The sequence below is a fragment of the Cucumis sativus genome, chromosome 1 (assembly GCF_000004075.3).
Source record: "Cucumis sativus cultivar 9930 chromosome 1, Cucumber_9930_V3, whole genome shotgun sequence".
Classification (NCBI taxonomy): Eukaryota; Viridiplantae; Streptophyta; class Magnoliopsida; order Cucurbitales; family Cucurbitaceae; genus Cucumis; species Cucumis sativus.
The window spans coordinates 21,732,336-21,752,695 of NC_026655.2; the positions used below are offsets into that span (position 1 = coordinate 21,732,336).

Genomic DNA, 20,360 nt, shown 5'->3' on the forward strand with positions numbered 1-20,360 from the left:
AATAAAAAGAAGAAATAAATTTCAACCACTAAACTCACTTTTGTTTAAAGTGTGGATTATTGAGACCAAAACCCTACCATACACTTTTAATTAAGCTAGAGTTTATTTTGTGGCACTCTATAGAGTTTTTGTGAGAAAGATGGAGATTTAGAGAGTTGGTAGAAGAGAAAACAAAATGAATGTTGTAGATCTCTTGATTTTTTCTAAGAAGGTGAAGGCAAAAAGAAAGAGTGGTTATCGAGGTTAGAGGTTTGGACGAAGAAGAAGGGAGAGAGAGAGATTGTGTAAAAATCTTTAGGATGTTTTTGTGTCCTTCCCATGGATGAAGAAGAAAGATTATAGCTTCATCAAATGACTAAAAATTCAAATTGCTAATTCTTTTGAGTTTGAAATAATACCACATTTCACTTCAAAATTGCTAATTATTTAAAAATGTTACATGGTATTGGTATGATTGATGGGTAAAGTACAACCAATTTATTCTACCCCACAAAGCAACCAATTATCACTTTTACATGAAGTTGAATGTTGAAAAATGAGACATATTGATTTGATGAAATTGACATCTCAAATTCCAAAAATCACTCTTCATCTTTTCATCTTTTAATTTCCACCCATCAATTCTAAAATTTCCACTTTTTAACCCATAATAATTCATATTTGACTTTATTAAATTCACTTCTCACGATCCTAAGAAATTTTGATCCTTTTATTTTCATATCAAACTCTCAATGTTTATTTGTCTTATCTAATTTTTAATGGGACTACGGTAAATTATATTTTACACCTTTGTCATCTATATTTGAAAATTTTTAATTTCCGTTGGTACAACTTTTTCTATTTTCAAAATTTACGCCTCAAACTTCTATTATTATCAAGATTTCAAAATGTTTTTCATTTTCATCCATATTTCATAGCCAAAATTTCAGCTTGGTTTCGCCTTTCACAAAGAAGAAAATGAAATTGAAACGATTCTTTCCCATTTTCATGATTTACCAGAAGAAAATGTGGATCACCTTTAGGTAAGATCACGCTTGCTTGCTTGCTTTGACTAATCGATCAATGGCTGATATTAATGGACTCGACCTTTTCAATTCCTCTTTTTAGTTGTTAGTAAAGTTTTATTTTCAAGATATTATTTCTCATCGATTGCATTAGAGTGGTTGCCGAGTGGCTTCATGTCTCTCTCAACTATGATTGATGGCTTTTTTTTTCTTTTAATATTCTTCATCAAAATATTTTCTCAATGTAATCATGGAGAAACGACCAAACAAACAAATCCCCACAACCCCTTTTTAACAAGTTGCTTTGTTCTTCAACTTGTACCACCTCTCTGGCTCTTAATTTCATTTCCCTTATCCAAAAATTCGTACTGTTTTGTATTTTGATTTTATTTCTTTTGGGAGTTTTAATCATATCTTAATTAATGGACTGGTTTGAACGAATCTTCCTTTCTTTTTCTTCATGTCTCTTCTCTTGAGAGCCCAACTTTTTCTTTCTTTCTTCCTTCTTTTTTTTTGGGGGGGGGGGTTCTGTAGACTGTAATGGAATATGTTTGAACCCATGGAATCATTTTAGTTAGATAGATCAGATAGTTTGATGGCATCGGAATCAACTGGGATATTGATGATTTAGGGAGTTAAAACGGTTGATTTCTTCTGTTTTGGATATGGAAAGGGGCATATTTTAGAGATGATCTTATCCTATCACCTGCTATATACATGTGGGATTGAAACCCCATTTGAGTCTTTCTGTCTATTTTACTTTCATTGTCTCTCATAAGTCATATTCAAGATGGAGTTGAAGAAAACCACAGTTAGGGATTGCCATTGGTTGTGTGTGGGGAAGAAGAGAAGCTGGGTCAGATAATATAATGAACATAATTGTGCTTGTGAATTTGCATTATCCATTAAAGAACACGTGGCACAACAAGATATATCCAATTAGGATCACATGTGGACCACACTTGGCACTTATCTTCCTATGTTCTCACAGGAAGGCATGGATGATATTATTATTTTTGTATGCAGAGACTAGAAAGTGAATGAGGAAATTTCCAAAAGGAAATTCCCAAATAAGATCTTTCTTAAACTAATTTGAAGGAGGCGGCTTCTCTTTCTTTTTTCTATTCTATTCTTCTTTTTCCCTACTAGTGATGATGGCACATAGGTGACAAGGCAACGGCCATTTCCTTCTTCTTATAAATACTGAGTTGAGGAGTCAATTTAGACATATCTCATTCATAGCAGATTAGCTGATTCAGTAGATCTTTACAAGCATATTTTCTTGCTTTCATTTCTTACTCTCAATAGGGAGTGGTGGAAAAGGAGAGCAATTTTGTTTGGTAAGAAGGAAAGATTGAGAAAAAATGGAGGGAAAGTCTAAAGGGTATCAAGCCTCCTCTTTCGTTGCTGATCTTTTTGATGTCAAGGAGGCGCCATTGTCTTCCGCATCAGGTGCTTTTGCAACAATCTTTCCATCTCCACAGAAGGTAATGCTGCTCTTTTTGAACTGCTCCGTTTTACTTAGAACTCTCTCCTTTTCAAATATGTTCAGATTTTGTCGTAGAATTCCAAATGACTTGGAAGAGAAAACATACATCGAGGTGTTAAGTGCTGAGTTTTTAGAAGTTATATTGCATAATGCTAAGAGAATGATTTTGAAACTTATGTAGCATTTTCTGAAGTTCATTGCATAAGGGCCCCCCTACCATTTTTTGCTTATTAGCAATGATGATATATGTTTGTCCTGAATTCCCACTTTGACTACTATTGCAAGTTTTGTTGCAGGAATCTCGTGTATATTTATTCCATTTTAATTCTTATATTCCCAAATCTTCCGTTCTGATCCTTAAACTTTTACAAATCTTCTTCAATTGATATAATTATATTTAGCAGAGATCTTTTGCATCCGTCAAAACGTCTTGTATCAAACTTAACTGATGTGGCACAGGATTTGAGTCTGCATTTGTACTGAAATGTAATATGAAAAGTTATTGTTAAGGACTAAAATGAAATTTTACTTCAAAAATAAAATTGGATGTTCAAGCTACATGGAGGGACCGATGTGAAGACTAGAATAAGACTTATACATGTTATTCGTTTATGAACCTGGATGGGGTTCCGGTGGCAAGTGCCATGAGCCATTGTCAAAGCATCACTTTTTTTAACACTATTATTTTTCTAATTTTCAGGGAGCAGGTAGGAATTCTTCTAGCTCTGTGGATTGGCTAAAACAGACCAATGGAAGTCAACCACATCACACCCGACAAGGGAATTCAGGTGTGTGAATTGAAATACAAATCCTGTTAAATTCATGGACAAAAGGGTACGATATCCAAATTCACAGAGAGTTATGGATCTTTTAAAACCATTTTAAAAAAATCTATGAGAATGCCATTTCTAAAATTCCTAAACTAGAAGAGTATAGTTTGTAACTACTTCTAATGATAGGAAAGGGATAAGGGCAAAGAGTGCAAGGTACCGTGAAAAAGAAATAAAAACCACAGGAGTATGATCCTCAATTTTAGAATGTTCCTAAGAAACAAGAAACCTATGATCCCTAACAAAAATCAAATCTGATAATTTCAAGGAGGGAGCTTGGAGCCTTGTCATCTGAGTTCATCTCTATACTATGGAGGACAAGATGGGTATTCTCAGGCCACATCAGCTGGACCATCCCCACTTCCACCCCCACCCCACACTGTGAGTATACTTTAACATGATCCAAATTGATTTCATCAGACTGATCCAAAACTGAAAGTCAAACTGATTGTTCTTCTGTTGTTGCCAATTCATTGATGACCCAGATGAAGAAAAGTGGGGGTCAACAAGATGATCCAAATGGAAACAACTCTCAACCTGCTTCTAGGGGAAATTGGTGGCAAGGTACTAATAATATAATGGACGAAGTTGTAGGAATCTGTTGACTTATCTGTTTTAGTCTCTGATTTCAAATTCTTTTGTAGGTTCTCTTTATTATTAGAACGTCTACCTTGCCTTGGTAGCGCATGAATTCCCACCTATTTTCTAAGGTATGTCTGATGTCGTTGATTACTTATCTTATGATGTAATTTTGTCTACATATATGTATATTTCAAAGTCTTTTTGTTAGTTACGATAACTCAGATTGAATTTGAGAGGTTCATGCAATGATGCTTGCGTTTACTTACGTCCTGTGATTGAATGTCCTTGAAATACTAGAATCCACAATCAGTGACATTGGTTGTTTGAAAGTGAAATATCTAACTGAGCTTGATTCGATTAGACTAAGGTCCACCAAGAACTGGACTTGCCTTTCTTAGTTAGAAGTTGATTCCATGAGCTGGGAGCATAAGAGTTATTTTAAGCATAGAGAATCAACTGGGACCAACGTTGTTAAACTTCCATCGCCCTTGTATTCAGTTTTCACCCACTTGATATAATGTGAAAGCTTAAAACCTGCTTCCTTGTAGCCCCACTAATATACCAAATAAATAGGAAATTTCAGACATTTAGTCAAATTATCATCTAATCTATGATTTAATTTATTAAATCCCATGACTTTTCTATGTCACTGTTGTGCGAAGGTATAGGAGTTGTTTGGTAAAGTTGTTTCTTATTTTTGATGTTTTAGATATACGTAATTTAATGATGTTTCTTGTTTTATTTTTGCTCTCTTTTAGATCATGAGAAACAAGGTTTTCCTATTGAATGTGAAAAATTATAAACAGATGCATAAAATATAAAACTATTTCTCAAAAAACTGTACCTCAAACTTTCTTCCCTGATTTGCGCGTCGATATTGGATGGTGTACAAATACAAGACTCTTCATAACCCGAGTATAGCTTAGGGGATTCGGAATTAATGACTATCCTTGGTTGATGGTTGGATCTTTCAAGTCTGCAATAGTTAAACTTAGAGAAGAGGAAAAAAAAAAAAAAAAAGATAGATACAAAGACTCTTTGTTTGCCTTAATATCCAAGAGAATCGTTGAATTTTGCCCATTCCTCCTACTCCCACTACCTATTTCTTGGCTTTGTGGGAAAAAGAAAATCTATCATTTCTTTCCATCCATATATTCTTTAGTGTTTGGTTTAATAGCATTGACCAATAGAATCTTTTCCTTTTGCTTTAAAGGATGGATGCAAAGCATTTGAACCATATTTCCATTTGAACACATTTATATGAGAGATACCGAACTCCTCATGGTATAAGGAAAAAGGATTAAAAGATGATCCAATTCTTATGTTTTAATAATGTTTCTACAATTATAAATAGATCTCACGGAAAAAGGTAGAATTCTTTTCATGTTTTTCAACTTTTCGAGACATGTCTAACACTATATCATATCATTTCTTATTACTTCCAAAATGTACAACAGATGTAAGAAAAAAGCTTAGATGGCAGTAAAATTTTCTGTCTTTTAGCTTGAGACGTTCCATTTTTGTTCGAAATTTGTAAGTGTTCGAGCTAGCTTGCACAGGACAAACCTCTTGATTCTACGACATTTTAGCGTCAAAGAAATTTATTGGATATTAGATTTAGGTAGGTGGCTAGAATTGAACACTCCCTATTTAGCTTTAATCTTGAACAATCGGGTTTTTAGGGGTATTGAGAGGAGGGATTCTAGAGAGTTACGGTCCCTTGTGAGATGTTTTCCATAGTTTTTTTCTTTGCAGTTATTCTATAGGTACTATTTCGTATAGCTGGGACCCCTTCTTGTAAAGAGATTCCTCCAACTTGAAATCATGGGTTGGGCCGTTTGTTGGTTTGAGGTAGTAGGCTCTTTAATTATGGGATGCGATGCGATGGTTTGAGGGTGAAGCGAGCTGTGTGGGCAATGGGACAATTTGTATTATGCAACACATTTTATTTTTGTGGTTGGTTTGGTCTGTTTTACTCTGTTCCTCTATCGGCTTACATTTCTGTTCAACACATTTTGTATTTGTGGTATCCTTGAAATGGCTTAGTTTTTTTCAATGCAGGAATTCATAAAAAGCAGCAGAGCACAGATGAAGCTTTGAAGTTGGGTATTTGTTTTACATTACATATTGTGTATACCATTTCAAATTTCCTGTTTGGTTTTTACTTACATTTGAAAATGGTGTGGAGTTCTCTGTATTTTCTTTTCTCTGATTTCTCTTATATTAAAAAAGAAAAAAAAAAAGAAGAAAGCTTTGCTGTTTCTCTTATGTTTTGCTGTCTTTGGTGAAAAGTTTCTCATAAATAATCCTTCTAAAGAATTCCACTTAATTCAAATGGTTAAAATTCAACCATGAATACTGTCAAAAATATATATATATATATATATATATATACACATATATATATATATAACTTGGTTATAATTATAACCATTTGAAGTGAATGACAAATTTAGAGTTTAAAAAGTAGAAAGGAAGTTATTTTGAAGTGAATGACAAATTTAGAGTTTAAAAAGTAGAAAGGAAGTTATTCATTGTGTATCTACTATCTACTCAGATAAGTTTTGATGTTTTAATTAATTTATAGTCTTGATCTCACCAATCTATAAAAAAGATACTCCATTTGACGTGTAACCACCTCAATTCATACCCTCATAAAGTGAGAAAATTATATAATTTATTAGTTGAACATATTTACGCTCTTAAATTATGATGTTTCATATTTATAGTTGAGATCAACATTTGAACACACAATGATTTTCTACGATTTCTTACCGACTTGAAAATTGAATCATAAACTAATACGAAACTAAGGTCGCAGAAGCTGTCACATTTTTACACATGAATTTACAACTTAAAAGCTTTTATAAGTTACATACACACACAGACGTATTCTTGTAACCACAATGAAGCATTTAACTAAATTATTTTTTTTTAAAAAAAGTAAACATTAATGTAAAAAAATGAAAAAATGAATGCTAGCGCGTGAAGGCGTGAATAACAAGCGCGATGTAAATGAAAAGCGCCAAAGGAACCAAGCTCACCAACGGCACGGCGGCCGCCACCGTCTCCCACCTCCGGCAACCGAAAACCCCCAGTTTTATCTGAATCAAATTCAGCAACGCCGCCACCAAAAACCCACACCCGAGAACCGACCCAACCGCAGACGCCATCATCCCCACCCTCAGCGCCGGTGCGTGGGTCTCACCCTGCCCACCATCACCGCCTGTGATGAGTCTGATTGCTTGCTTCAGCGCCGACGCGATTAGGCTGGAGAACAAGAAGCAGCTGAAAGAGTATACATGGCAGGCTATGAGATTTTCGGCGACAGAATCGGCAGCAGCGCAAGGACCGTCGTCGTCGTCCGGGAGGAGATTGGCAGCCGGGTTGGCGGTGGGGTACCACGCCACGCCAAGGAAAACGGCGAAGGTGAAGAGGGAGTTGACGTTAACGATGCCGTCGAGGGCGAGGATGTGGATTCTGGTGGAGGTGGATCGCCGCCGTGGAACGACGGACATGGCGGTGGTAAATGATGTTAATAATAATAAAAAAGAATCTTTTTGTTAAAAAAATAATTAGGAAGGTATTATAATAAAAAAGAAAAAAGAAAAAGGAAAAAGGAAAAAAAATTGGTATAATTATTGGGGTAAGTGTTTTCTTGAAAGCAATTCTAAAGAGTGGCGTCCAAGTAAGAAACATGTCGGAATCCCCAATACTCTTTATTTATATGTTCATTTGTTTTGTCAACCAAATTTAGGTATTTGTAATAAATCCTAAATAGAGTAAAATTTGATTAATTAGTAAACGATCAACTTTATCGTGTTATAGATTTACACTCGATCAAACTATTTCTCACTCAATATATTTTTGAGTTTAGGATTAGAACTTATAAATGGTCTTGTAAATCCTTTGTAATTATCATTCATACAAGCCTTCTAATGACTAGAGAAATTAAAAAATTGTAATAAAGCTTGTGGTTGAAATTTTAAGATTTTTAAATGAAAATTTCAAATTTCTCATCTTTCCACTTGTCTTTTAAGTGATTGACTGTAATTTAAAATAATAACAAAATAAAATAATTGGATTGTTCAACCAATAATAATATATTACTTTATTGGTTGGACACATCTCAACATTTCATTAATTGAAATAAATTAATATTTAAGTTTTAAGCTTTAAGCTTTTGACTGTTGAGTTTTTTTTTTCTTTCTAAATTTTCTCTTGTGTGTTTGTGTATATATTTATATATTATTCTATCCCATGTTTAGAAATGTTATAGGGCCACATTTCACCACATCATATGCCATGTCATCAATTCTGCCATTGGAGCTGCCACATCATTAGACATGTGTGCAAGTGGCTTCTTGACCATCCACTTGCCATGTGCCACATTCTCAATTTCTCTGTTTGCCACATTCTTGTTTCGGGCATATAACATTGAGTCATTGAAATTATGTGTGAATCGTTGTTTGAGCGCTACACAATACACTCTTCATGAACACTAAAATCATTAATTGATCAATTTGAGGTTAACAACGACCAAAGAAGCCAACACCATTTAAATTTTTTTATATGTTTGAAACGTTTTGTAACTGTTTTTCCACTTAATGTTTTACGGTTATTTTTCAATTAACATGTTAAGGTTTTTTAAATTGAAATATCTTGTTTTGTGATAAAAAAAAATGGTTTTGACATGAGTGTTTTGTAAAAGATGGAGGTGTCTCTTCATAAATATAGATTTTCTTGGCATATGCTTCTTTTTTGTCATTATATTTTTTCGAGCAAAGTCTTCTTCATTCCAATATTTTCTCACAAATGTTGGTATGCTAAGAGTGTTGTGGCACAACAGAATAATTGATTTGTTAGATAAATTTGTGTTTTAAAAAATTGATAATTGAACAACACAACAATTGATCATTTAGACACTTTGATCTACAATGACTACCAGACAAGTTCTAGAAATATATCTATAGTGTTGTATTTATAAGAAAATAAACCAAGGATTTCTTTTCTTTTTTTTTTTCACGAAAAAGGAACCAAACCAACAACTAGAGAAGGTATAGACTAGGGCCTGCAAAAAGCAGACTCAACGAGGAAATTATAGGTTTCACAAAACCACCTTATTCTTCGGGATCTAGCCATGTCATTTACTTTTAGGTCAAAACTTCAATTAAACTTAAATTCTGACAGAGTACAACTCATCCTATCTTGATTTTACCCTTGATATTTATTTTATCCTTTTTGGCTCTATCTCTTCAAGTCAAAATAATTCAAAGAAATATAAAATTGGCTTTTACGTAAAAGAAAATCCAAACACTTAACGTTCACAATCAAGTATATTCGTGAATTTAAAAAATAAAGTGAAATATACAACCAAAAACCTAAGATACACACGACAAAAACTCATAGACATCATATTGTAACAAAATTGAATATTTAAAATTCTCGAAACACTATCATTGTTTAACGATTAAATGAATAGAATAGTATACTCAAGGTTGATTGGCTAACTTTTATAGCCAAATCTTTTAATTTTAGTTAGTGGTTCATTATATTGACCATTGCTAAAAAAGATAGTGGGCGTGTGGAAATAACACAAAGGGCCAAAAAAAGGAAACCCCATTTTCTCAAAGAATTAGCTTAACCACTAATTAATACAAAGAGAAGAAAAAGGTACATAAAAGTAAGAAAGTGTTCAAAATTAAATTGGATCATTAGCAATGGCCACTTTGACTTGCAAATAGATTCTTCTACACACCATGAACATTACCAACCAACAATTTGGATGTTGATTAGGCTAATGGGAAACTTTAATTTTAATTTAGAAAAATCAATTTTATATTTTTACAAAACAACAATCTCCCTTAGTTGTCTCGAAACGTTTTAGACATACCAAACAATATATAAAAACGTTTAATTTATATGAATATTGTTATGATATTTCGAGAGGATAGTACTCTTTACTAATTGTATTATAATGCATGTTATAACAATTCAAGAGTATTTATATTTTAACATTTGTAAATTTGAAAGAAGTGTTTTATTCAATTGGACGAGTTTATACATAATTCTTCCATATCTACTCTAGATTTTGTCTTTACTTTTATGATTTAACTTGCAATTTGATTTTTCTTTTTTTACAAAACTCAACGTTGATATTTAGGGTTAGGGTGGTAAGGTTGCCGAATCCATCAAATTGTTATATAGAATCATATATCGTTTATTTATGACAATAAATAAGAGAAGTTTCTAGTACTCCTCCATACACACATGTACTTATATTCATGTACTTATATTCTAGGACATTTATATGTATATATATATATATGTCATTCTATAAAGTTATTAGAATTAATTATTTGTACACACTAAGCTCTATCTAATGCCCTCTTTTTTCAATTTACACTATGTACTTTATTCTCTATCATTTAGCTATTAAGTACATATTATTATTACAAAAAGTAACTCCGTCCTTTATAAATTAGTTGTCCAAACTCAAAGATTTGGACATTCAACTCTAACCTAAAAACCTTAGGTACTCAATTTTAAAAAATGATTGCAACATCTTTTATCATTTTAACACACACACATATATATATATTATGAGCACTAGAACATATACTTTTTTGGATTTTCAACTTTATGCTATGTGATAATAATATAAAAGACTACCTTAATTATGGAGTTCAAAAATCAGTTAAAAGAGAAGTTATAATAATTATTATTATTATCATCATTATTTTGTTAATTTTAGTATGTTTTTTCTGTTAGCTTTGAAATAATTGTGAATGAAACTTTAAAATTGATTTTAATGGGTGATAAAAAATCAACGAAAATAATTAATTGTGACTCTCTTGAATTAATTAGTAGACATCAACACCGAACGTGGAAAGTAATAGCTAAGAATATGATTAATTAAGAGTGTAAGTGTTGAAGAAGAGAAGACAATAAATTTTATTTTAAAGAATTTTAAGGATAAATTGAAATTGATTTCTTTTAAATCAAATATTCATGTGCTCACCATTGATAATTTAACAATAGAAAAGGCCAAAAAAAAAAAAAAATCTATTTGAATTTTATAATTGTTTGGATGAAACTATCTTTGAATCTCACAATTATGATGTTTATATTCTTTTCAAAAAAATTAAAGACTGATTTTTACTAAAAACAAAATATGAATCAAAATTATGTATTTCATCCATTGTGGTTTTCTTTTATAAAATGAATAGAATCAATTAGTATGACCACTGCTTGAATTTAAGAATCATTCTTAAAAACAAAATGAATCTTATTCCTTCCACAACTTTATCAATACGAGTCCCATAGTATTCTTAAAAAAAAGTGTTCAAAAGAAATGAAAAAGTTCAACAAAAAAAGGTACAAAAAAAAGATCTACGAGTTCAATTTTTATAAAGAAAAAATAGTTGACATAAAGGTCCAAACCCTATCATATGATTTTATGATGGGTGTCGAGATAAAGTTACCTCGGTACAAATACGCATTACTAGAAGAAAAAAAAAGTATAAAATCGAACTATTCCAAGTATCGAATTTTGAGAAAACAAAGTTTTCTAACATTGAAAACATGAGGCAAAAGATAAATGTAAAAGCAGTGACAGATCCAAAAATTTTGTTGACAAAATTTTATAATTCAGTGAAAAAAAGAAGCGGGATTTGAAATTAGGTCTAAAAAGAGCTAGATGACAATCTTACCGCTAGAATAGATACTGATATTAGTATTATTACAACTTACATTTAAAAGAAAAAGGAAATTCAAATATGGCTATCTATACAAATCAAGTAGAATACGACTGAAATGTTTCGACAACCTATCCTAATCGACACTTTAAATCGTGAGTCAAGTTCAACACTTGTTCGGATAAAAAAAAAAAGAAAAAGGAAAACTAAGTTGTAACTTTCGGTAGATTGCATTTATGAAAAATCGTGTTGAATCGAACCTGTTGAAAATTGAATCTGAAGAAGGTAAGGTAGGGGGAAATTGATGAGCTAGAAATTAAATTAAATAAAAGTTAAGAATCAACATAAAAGCATAACGGTCAAAGTGTTGAGGTTAAATGCATAAAAATATAATTAAGAAGGTGGGGACATAGTTTCCTTCTTAGGGCATCCTATGATTGAATCCTAAAACGAGAGATTAACTTGTAATTATTATAATAAACAAAAGAGAACTCAAAATATAAACAACAACACTAAATAGTTTAGATTAATCAAAATAATGTAACAAAGTAGCTAGGCTTAATGATATTAAAAAATAAACCCTAAACTTAATTAAGAAAAATATCAATTGAGCACACCAACGAAACAGTTTTGGAGCATCCCATTAATGATTATTATAGTTCACAAGTTGTAATAATCTAAGCCTGTTTTGATTTTAAGTATTTAAAAAATAACATTTTTGTTTAAATACTTCTAATGAACTGTGTTTAAAATACGTTTCCAAAACTATTTTGAATGGTTGCTAAGCAATTTAATTTTTTTTTCTAAAAGAATTTGTCTTTTGAATTAAGCACTTGAAATTATGAGTATTATAGTTAGAGGTGCTTGCAAATTTTTTTTTTTTCTTATGATAATAGGATCTATGTCACTATATTTTCTAAATTGTAAAAGTAGTAAATTTAAAAGAACTCTATGATAGCTGTTTGATATTACTAATTACTTGTCATATTTGTCATATTCACAATATAGAAAAATGAGGTATCATGGGTTATTTTTTTCTACATGTTTTTGTCATATAATGCAATTTTTCTTGTAACTAAGTGTATATTATAAATAATTGTAGACACTGCACGCTATTTACTTTTGGAATCCAATCTAATTTAAATTGGAAATTAGGAGGGATGAATTCTACTTTTTGCTTGGTCGATAAAATTGGTGGATCCGAGTACTTCATAATTTTTTTACTTCTCACTATTCTACTTCTTATCGTAAATACCCTCTACCCTTTTCATGGAGATAAAGAGGTTTTTACCATTTTTCTTCTTTCGAATGAAGTGTTAAAGAACTTGGAGTGGTGGGTCATGAAAATATAAAAACAACTTTCCAAGACTAATTAATCTAAATTTATGGATTAGGTTTAAATTTGATGATGCCACAATTTATCATGTTGTCAAACTTTATGTTGATAAATTTGTTTTCTTCCTTAACATGTGCATTACAACTTTGTGGGAAAATCTTTCTATGATGCTCTAATCTCTACTACAAACTACTCCTTGCCTTGCCTTGCCTTTGATTGCAGTCACGTTGGGGTCGCATCTTAATTTCCTTTTGTCGACTTCTACACCAAACATTCCTGCAACGTTTTCAGGATCAAAATTCTAATTAGGGTTCAAAATTCGTATTTAGCACACATGATGATCCCAACATTTCTCTCAACTTGGACTACTAGACACATTCTTACTTCTCTCTAACGCTTGCAATAATAAAATTTGTCTCCACAAACCAACTTGAATTCTTTCAACATGCATGCTTTCTCCTCACTCACATGCTTCTTCGAAAAATTTTGAGGAATTCAACCAACATAGTATATATTTCTCCAAACTAAGTACGATTAACTTTAAAACTCTTATGAATATTGAACATTTGTTGGTACATTATTTAATAACTTTCAATTCTCTTCAAGTATTTTCTTAACCCTACTTTCCTGTGTACACAAGATCATCCCTCTCATTCGGATGCAATCTCAGTTCACCAAAGTCCCTCTCTCCTAAACGTACGAGACATTACAATATTAAAAGCTTAACAAAAACCTTTAGAAAAATCAATTTCTATTAAAATACAATAATGTTCATCAAACCCACTTTTTTTCTTCTTTTTTTCAATAATTGAGTTTGGTCAAATTATTAGTCGTTAATGGGAAGTAGTTAGAATTACAACTACAAATGTTGACTTCCAAAACATATTTTATTAGATAAAATACTATTTTTAGTTTTTAATTTCTTTAACTTTTTTTCTTTCTATTGAGAATATAAAATAAATAAAGAAAGAAATTGCTTAAATATGTAAAAAAAAAAAAAAACTGTCAAACTTTCTCTTCAACTTCCCACCATGCAATGTTTGGTATAATGTGTTGGTTTTGGTACTACAAAATGGGTATTCTTAATGACAACATGAAGAGACCTTCATTCCTTTTTCTTTTTTTTCTTTTAGAAAAATTGATCTATTTTCTTTTTTTTCTATAGGAGAGGCCATATGGTCAAAATTCCATATCAATAATTATTGTATATTAACTTTTATTGTCAATTTAAATCACATTCAATCATTAATATTTATACCTAAAGTTTGGGTAACCTTTTAAAGTTCCGTTTTGGAGGTGAGATTAGATTTAAAGAGGATAGAGAAAACTTTTAAGTTGAGTTGGATAATCATTTGACTTTTTTAGAATTGACAATTTGTTCTTAATATTTTTCATCTTTTTCTTTAAGTAAACATTTGAGTTATTAGTTAGAGAATAAAGTTGAGAATTTTTTAAAAACTATTTCCAGTGAGTGTCAAATTATCTGATTTATTTTCCTAAACGACTTATTGTAAGATCACATTATTAACAAACAAAAGAAACTAATACTAATAATTAAAAGTTGAAAGTTGTGTTTAAAACATAATTTTAAAAAGAAAAAGAAAATTAATCCATAAGTTTATTGGGCAAGGCTATATTATTTAAATTTGTGACTTTAGTCCTCCAATTTTTCAATAGGGAAATTACAAAAAGTAAAATATTTACACTTTAAAGAAAAATGAAGTGTAATAAATTTTGTATTTTAGTGATTTTATTCTATAGAGTGTAAATAGTTTATGGATTTTTCTATTTTTGAAAAAACTCTATTTGACCTGTTCTTGAACATTCAATATTAATTCTTAAAAATATTATAAAATAAAAATTCATTTATGTCGTAAAAATTTATATGTAATGTCTAATAAAGTCTAATTTTTTAATTTTATGTTCAATACATATTTGACTTTCTTTATAAAATAAATTTTAGAATAAATTTGATAAATAGAAACGTTCATAGAAAATAGACGACAAATTGAAAGTTCATATACTAAATTCATAATATTTGACCGATAAAAAAAAAACAAATAGTTACTGAAAACGAAAACTTGATTTTCGAAGAATATTAACTTCGTTTCACTCTGTTCCCACCTCCCAATCTCACAAGGTTAGGTTTTAGATGCTTTTTTATCCTCATATTCTACCAGAAATTTTTATTTTCATTGAAAACATTTAACCTAAATTTTTAGAAATCAAATTTTTTTTTTGAAAATTTTAAAAGTAATTAAAAAAAAAAACAAAATCAAAACAATGAGAAAAGTGTTTATGTGAAGAATTAAATCATAAATCAACAATGTCTATATCAATTGAATGAGTATAATAACTATACAATTTCTTATATTTTCTTTCTTTCTTTTTGAAAAGCACCAATGCAATAAATCCTTTGATAAAAACAACATATTAAAGGTCAATATCACAAGAGGTAATAAAGTTCAATAATTTATCTTATTCTTAAAGGCCATTTACCAAAAAAATTAAAATAAGTAAATTTTTTTGAACTTTACCTCTTTTATATATATATATAAAGTATTGTCAAAATATCATACCATAGATATTGTATTACTCACTTCAAGATAAAAAATTCATTCCCCTCACATCCTCGAAAGTTATGAATGATTAAGAGTAATATTGCAACATTTGAAAGGATACTGATATTTTTTAAAGAGATATTTTCAAATAAGTGAACCAAAATATTTAATACTAACATGTTTCTATTAGTGTCTATCACTGTGCTTATAAACACTAATAGAGTATAGAATTTTGCTATATTTTGTAAATATTTTTACTTGTTAGTCATTTATAATAATTTCCTTTAAAAAAATAAAAAGGTTTGTAAGTGTATTAGAATATAGATTTTAAAAGTTGGTTAAAATCCAATACGGTTATAGTAGGTTTCATCCAATTTTAGTTCTAATTTCAATAAATCTTAAATTTAGTCTCGAGGACTAATTTATTTATTATTATTTTTGTCCACAGACTCCTATCATCTGGGAGTTTTTTCATTATAAAATCTAAAATGATTTCAAATTATATTTTTACTTAAAAACTTTCATATCCAAAATGTTCCGAATTTGCCTAAAAATAATAATATAATTGATCTTGTCAATTTAGAAAATTTTCAATTAAAGCATCAATAAAAATAAATTCATAAATTCTTTTACTTTTCAATTATTTTATCTTTTCTAGCATGAAACAAAATAATTAATTTAAAATTATTTTTTTAATCCCAATAAACTCTAAATACTGTTTTAGATAATTAAAAAAAAAGGGAAACAGATAGGAAAGAAATCCAATGAAAGTGAAAGTAGAGGCCAAGAGGGATCCAAAAGCCCCAACTCTTGATGGATACTATAAGTTTAACATATGACAGGTTTTGCTTCTATGAAGCACCATAACACTCCAACCCCAATTAACCTCACGGCGGCGCTTGGCGGCCGGCGACAAGCGGATTGACCATCCCCCTCCAAATGGCTATTTTGCAACTGTACATTTAAAATATTCATTGAAGTCCGTAGTTCATGGACTACTCTAAACTCCCTGTTTTATAGGTCCCTCTCTCCTTTACTCTTTATAAAGTCCAAACCTACGGCGCATAAATTTCCAAATTTCAATCTCTTTCTCTCTCTTTCTTTCTGTTGTTTTTTTTCTCTCTCTCTCTCTCTCTCACTCTGTGTCAGCACCAAGGTGCGGCCATGGCGGCAGACCAAGAAGGCAGAGAGTTGAAGTTTAACTCTAAGTTTCAGATTGAGCATGGGATATGCAGCAGAACCCCTTTGAAGGAGATAGTTGGCCAAGCTATTTTGGACGGTCTGATTCATTTCTCAGCTTTAATTCACCAGTTGAATCTGAGATTGGTTCCTATGAAATCGAAAGTGATAGAGATGACGGAGAGAACGATGGCGACGATTACACGGCGGAGTTGAGTCGACGGATGGCTCAGTACATGCTTCAAGATGATGATAACTCATCCACTACAAGTTTTCAATCTGAGATTCAGAACAAGGTATTGAATTTATCAAGGAGTGAGAGATTTCAGGGTGTTTGTCAAATTCTTTGTTCCTTCTCTGTTTTTCTTGATTTTGTGGGTGTGTTTTGTTTATGGTAGTCATGGGGTTTGTCTGGTTCGCCAATTTCAACGCTGTGGTCACCTTTAGGCTCTAGCACTGGGAGTAGCCACGGAAGTCCAGAAGGGCCGTCGAAGGAGCCATCGCCTCCATCAACGCCGGTAGTTGAAGAGTGTGGAGAGCTAGACATTTCACACAACGTTTTTAGCAAATTGGAGAAGATGAAGAAAGTGAGCATAAACGGTAAATCAATCCAAACAAGCACCCAAATAGGAGAAACAGGATCTTCCTCTTCCAAGGACCAATCAAGAACTCCCAAAGTGAGATGAGAATCAAATCCCCCCAAATCTCCCCTGTTTCTTAATTTTCTTTTTCTTCTCATATCCCTTTTGCTGATTCAAAACTCAACCCTCCTTGTAGAATCAGAAACGAAGGCAGAACCAACAGCAGCAGCAGTTCATGAAGCAAAAAGGCTCAGGCACCACACAAGTCAAGCAAGCTCAAGGAAGCTCGTTACAAGCAAATTCAGGGGCAAAATCAGTAGGGCCATCAGGGACTGGCGTTTTCTTACCTCGCCATGTGAACTACAACCGTCCAGCTCCATGTCCACAGCCACCACAGCCGCCGAAGAAAAAGGGTACTTTCTCCTTTCATTCAATAGATAGCTAATTTTTTTACATCCTTTTCAATTCGGGTTTACTAGCTAACCCCGTTAGTTGGGATTTTTCCATCAATGAATTGCCATTCAAACCATTACTCGTGATGCATTTTTGGACTTTTCCTCCTTTTTTTAAATTTTTTTTATCCCCCTTCTCTTTCTTCGGATTCATAGAGATTCCGTGTCCTCCCATATGCACTCTGAATCTATCAGGCCTTCAACCATACACGGTTGGCCCAACCAAATTTGTCCGCTACTTTGATGGAATCTTCATCCATCTCTTTAAGCCTAGCCGTTTTGGGGTCAAAAGGAGGTGGCTGAAAACGACACCCAGTTGAATCGTTAAACCACTTGCATTCCCCGCTACAGTTAAATTTTTCAATGGGTAGATAGATATGTTGTCTTCCTTCACAAGGCAAAAACACTAAAGCAAATTTGCCCTTTTCCCCACCTTCTCCCTATCTCAGGCTGCTCCACTGTACTAATACCCGTGAGAGTCCTACAAGCCTTACAGCATCACTACGACAGAATGGACGACGAGACGAGACAAAAAATCACTGGCTTCACAGCTCTGAGAGGTAAATTTTCAATTCCCACCACAAAATTCTCACTGTGGCATTTTCACAAATGGTTGGTGGTCATTCCAACCATAATTAGTATTTCACCCCATATTCAATATGGAAGATTCTCTTTTCAACATAACAACAAATTCCTATATATCTTTTCAAACAGAAGCTGCAGCTAATGCAAGAACAACAACAAATACCATTAAGAAAAGTCATACAGGAACTGCAACGGCAACGGTGACGACGGCGACAAGCCAAATCGACGTGGGCCTTCCTCAAGAATGGACATATTAATGACTTCAACAACTGGCGAGGGGCCATTTGTTCTCTGGATCACAAATCTGAAAGCTTTTTGGCGGTTTTCGTAAGTGAAAGATGGGAGATGACGTTAATGTAAATTGGAATAAAAGCCCCAACAAGTAGACGGAGAAGAAGACGAAATGAACAAAAGAATTAGGGGTTAGGGGAACCGATGTCGTTTTCTTTGACTGTCGATTAGGGGGCAAAATCGTAAATAATGTTTGGGAAATTAATATTTGTTATGAAAAAAAAAAAGGAAATGAAAATTCCTTTTAGTAATAATTTGTCAAACAAAGGTTGTATTTTATACCCTACAATAATTGTTTAAATAATTTAATTATTCTTGTTCATCTAAACTTTTTAATACGTAATCGATAAATAAAAAATTATACATCTATCCATAAAGTATCATGGAACTGAGTTTGATTCTATCTTTAAAAATCGTACGTTTTTATAACTTTATATTCACCTTTACCATTCATCACTACACTTATTTTTTCATTTAAAAACAATTTTCTCCCTCCAATCTTCTCGTAGTACCTTTGATTCCTATCATCACTACACGGGCGTTTGCCACTTTGTTTTCGTCGTCGTTGTGTCCTTTCTTCCTTTGTTTTCTAGAAAAGTAATTCAAATAAAAAGTCGATAACAAAGTAATTCAAACATTTACTCTTATCATGTCAATTACTGCTTAGTTAAGCTTCCACTTTGACGAAAACTTGACTGATTTTGCTACACATTCTAAATTTGAAAACTTAGTAATTGCACAAGTTCAATTACACAAATTAAGAAATTTTCTAATAAAAATTAGGCGACTTCTTAGCTAAAAATGTTTGGGATAAAATTGTTGAGTTTTGAAACTTTAAGAAGATTAATACAAATTAATTCAATTAAGTATAGATACTATTTCTTTTTTAAGGTTGAAGATTCGAATTTTCTATCTATATACAAAAAAAATGTATATATTATAAATATTGTCAACTCGAGCATAATTATATGAATAAAAGATCAAAATCAGCAATAGTAGCCCTAGCTACTACTGTGAGATATGTGGTTAAAAATTCATCTCGAATTTCTATTGTACTAAGAAAAATGGTATCTAAGAGGTGGAAAGTGTTTGATCTCAAACTCTTGCACATTTGTATCGAAATAAATGATAAAAATATCATTTTTTGGCACTTATATATTCTTTGCATTTCTTAAATTAAACACCCGATAATGTATTTCAATCACACTTAAGATTACAATACTTACATAAATTTAGCATACATGTAAGAGCTTTAGTGTATACGTGAGTTTATTTTCCTTCTTATGAACATTAATTTGTTTGGTATATTTTATTTTTTTCAATAAAGCTAATAATTAAGACGACTGTTGAATAAAGAAAATTAAGTTAATAGAGTCAATAATAATAAAGAAAATTATTTTAAATAAGAAAACTAAACTGAAATTATTTATAAATATAACAAAATTTCAATGATGGACTTTCATTGATGTGTCTGTTAAAGTCAGTATTATAAAGAATTTGATCAGTATCTATTATTAATATATTATGAGTTTTTGTTATAATTGTAAATATTTTATTCACTTTACTATATTTAAAAACAACTCTTATAATAAAACAATCGATTTTCAAATAAATATTAATTTTCACAACATAATTAATAAAAATATCAAATAAAGGGATTCAAAAAAGGAAAGAGAGATGAAGAAAAATTCATACCTTTGCAATACTATCAAATATTATTGCTCTATGGGCATACAAAAAATAATGGGGGAGTAATAAATTAATTCATTGTGT

At 31.4% G+C, this 20,360-nt stretch overlaps 3 protein-coding genes and 1 long non-coding RNA gene across 5 annotated transcripts; 2 read left to right on the forward strand and 2 right to left on the reverse strand.

Moving 5' to 3' along the window:
• The first annotated feature begins 1,358 nt into the window (after positions 1–1,358).
• LOC101213402 lies at positions 1,359–6,166 on the forward strand. Of its 2 annotated transcripts, none has more exons than XM_031885336.1 (6): positions 1,359–2,491; positions 3,194–3,281; positions 3,592–3,704; positions 3,809–3,887; positions 3,968–4,033; positions 5,952–6,166. In XM_031885336.1, exons 1-5 carry the CDS (start codon positions 2,369–2,371, stop codon positions 3,982–3,984), a joined length of 420 nt encoding a protein of 139 aa, XP_031741196.1. In that variant the 5' UTR covers positions 1,359–2,368; the 3' UTR covers positions 3,985–4,033; positions 5,952–6,166. The 2 variants fall into 2 exon arrangements, with proteins under 2 accessions (XP_031741196.1, XP_004153966.1); XM_004153918.3 differs by having other exon boundaries at positions 1,364–2,491; positions 5,967–6,166.
• LOC116403802 lies at positions 2,784–5,971 on the reverse strand. The gene is made up of 2 exons (XR_004216635.1): positions 4,750–5,971; positions 2,784–2,972 (listed from the first exon to the last, which is right to left on the reverse strand). It is a non-coding gene; the product is annotated as an uncharacterized LOC116403802 (long non-coding RNA).
• Positions 6,167–6,662: 496 nt separating the features above from the next.
• On the reverse strand, positions 6,663–7,718 carry LOC101206623. Its single transcript, XM_011660037.2, has one exon. The coding sequence runs from the start codon at positions 7,421–7,423 to the stop codon at positions 6,884–6,886; it is 540 nt and encodes a 179-aa protein (XP_011658339.1). The 5' UTR covers positions 7,424–7,718; the 3' UTR covers positions 6,663–6,883.
• Positions 7,719–16,345: 8,627 nt separating this feature from the next.
• On the forward strand, positions 16,346–18,909 carry LOC116403745. The gene is made up of 5 exons (XM_031885283.1): positions 16,346–16,974; positions 17,077–17,355; positions 17,456–17,672; positions 18,161–18,271; positions 18,426–18,909. The coding sequence occupies exons 1-5, from the start codon at positions 16,729–16,731 to the stop codon at positions 18,551–18,553; spliced, it is 981 nt and encodes a 326-aa protein (XP_031741143.1). The 5' UTR covers positions 16,346–16,728; the 3' UTR covers positions 18,554–18,909.
• The last annotated feature ends 1,451 nt before the right edge of the window (positions 18,910–20,360 follow it).

Excerpts from the sequence above, each read along its gene's own strand:
- LOC101213402 (XM_031885336.1), top strand. The coding sequence starts at position 2,369 with ATGGAGGGAAAGTCTAAAGGGTATCAAGCCTCCTCTTTCGTTGCTGAT. Across the intron at positions 2,492-3,193 it reads TCTTTCCATCTCCACAGAAG|GGAGCAGGTAGGAATTCTTC; the intron begins GTAATGCTGCTC and ends TCTAATTTTCAG. Across the intron at positions 3,282-3,591 it reads CACCCGACAAGGGAATTCAG|GAGGGAGCTTGGAGCCTTGT; the intron begins GTGTGTGAATTG and ends GATAATTTCAAG.
- LOC101206623 (XM_011660037.2), bottom strand. The coding sequence starts at position 7,423 with ATGTCCGTCGTTCCACGGCGGCGATCCACCTCCACCAGAATCCACATC.
- LOC116403745 (XM_031885283.1), top strand. The coding sequence starts at position 16,729 with ATGCAGCAGAACCCCTTTGAAGGAGATAGTTGGCCAAGCTATTTTGGA. Across the intron at positions 16,975-17,076 it reads AATCTGAGATTCAGAACAAG|TCATGGGGTTTGTCTGGTTC; the intron begins GTATTGAATTTA and ends TGTTTATGGTAG. Across the intron at positions 17,673-18,160 it reads ACAGCCGCCGAAGAAAAAGG|GCTGCTCCACTGTACTAATA; the intron begins GTACTTTCTCCT and ends TCCCTATCTCAG.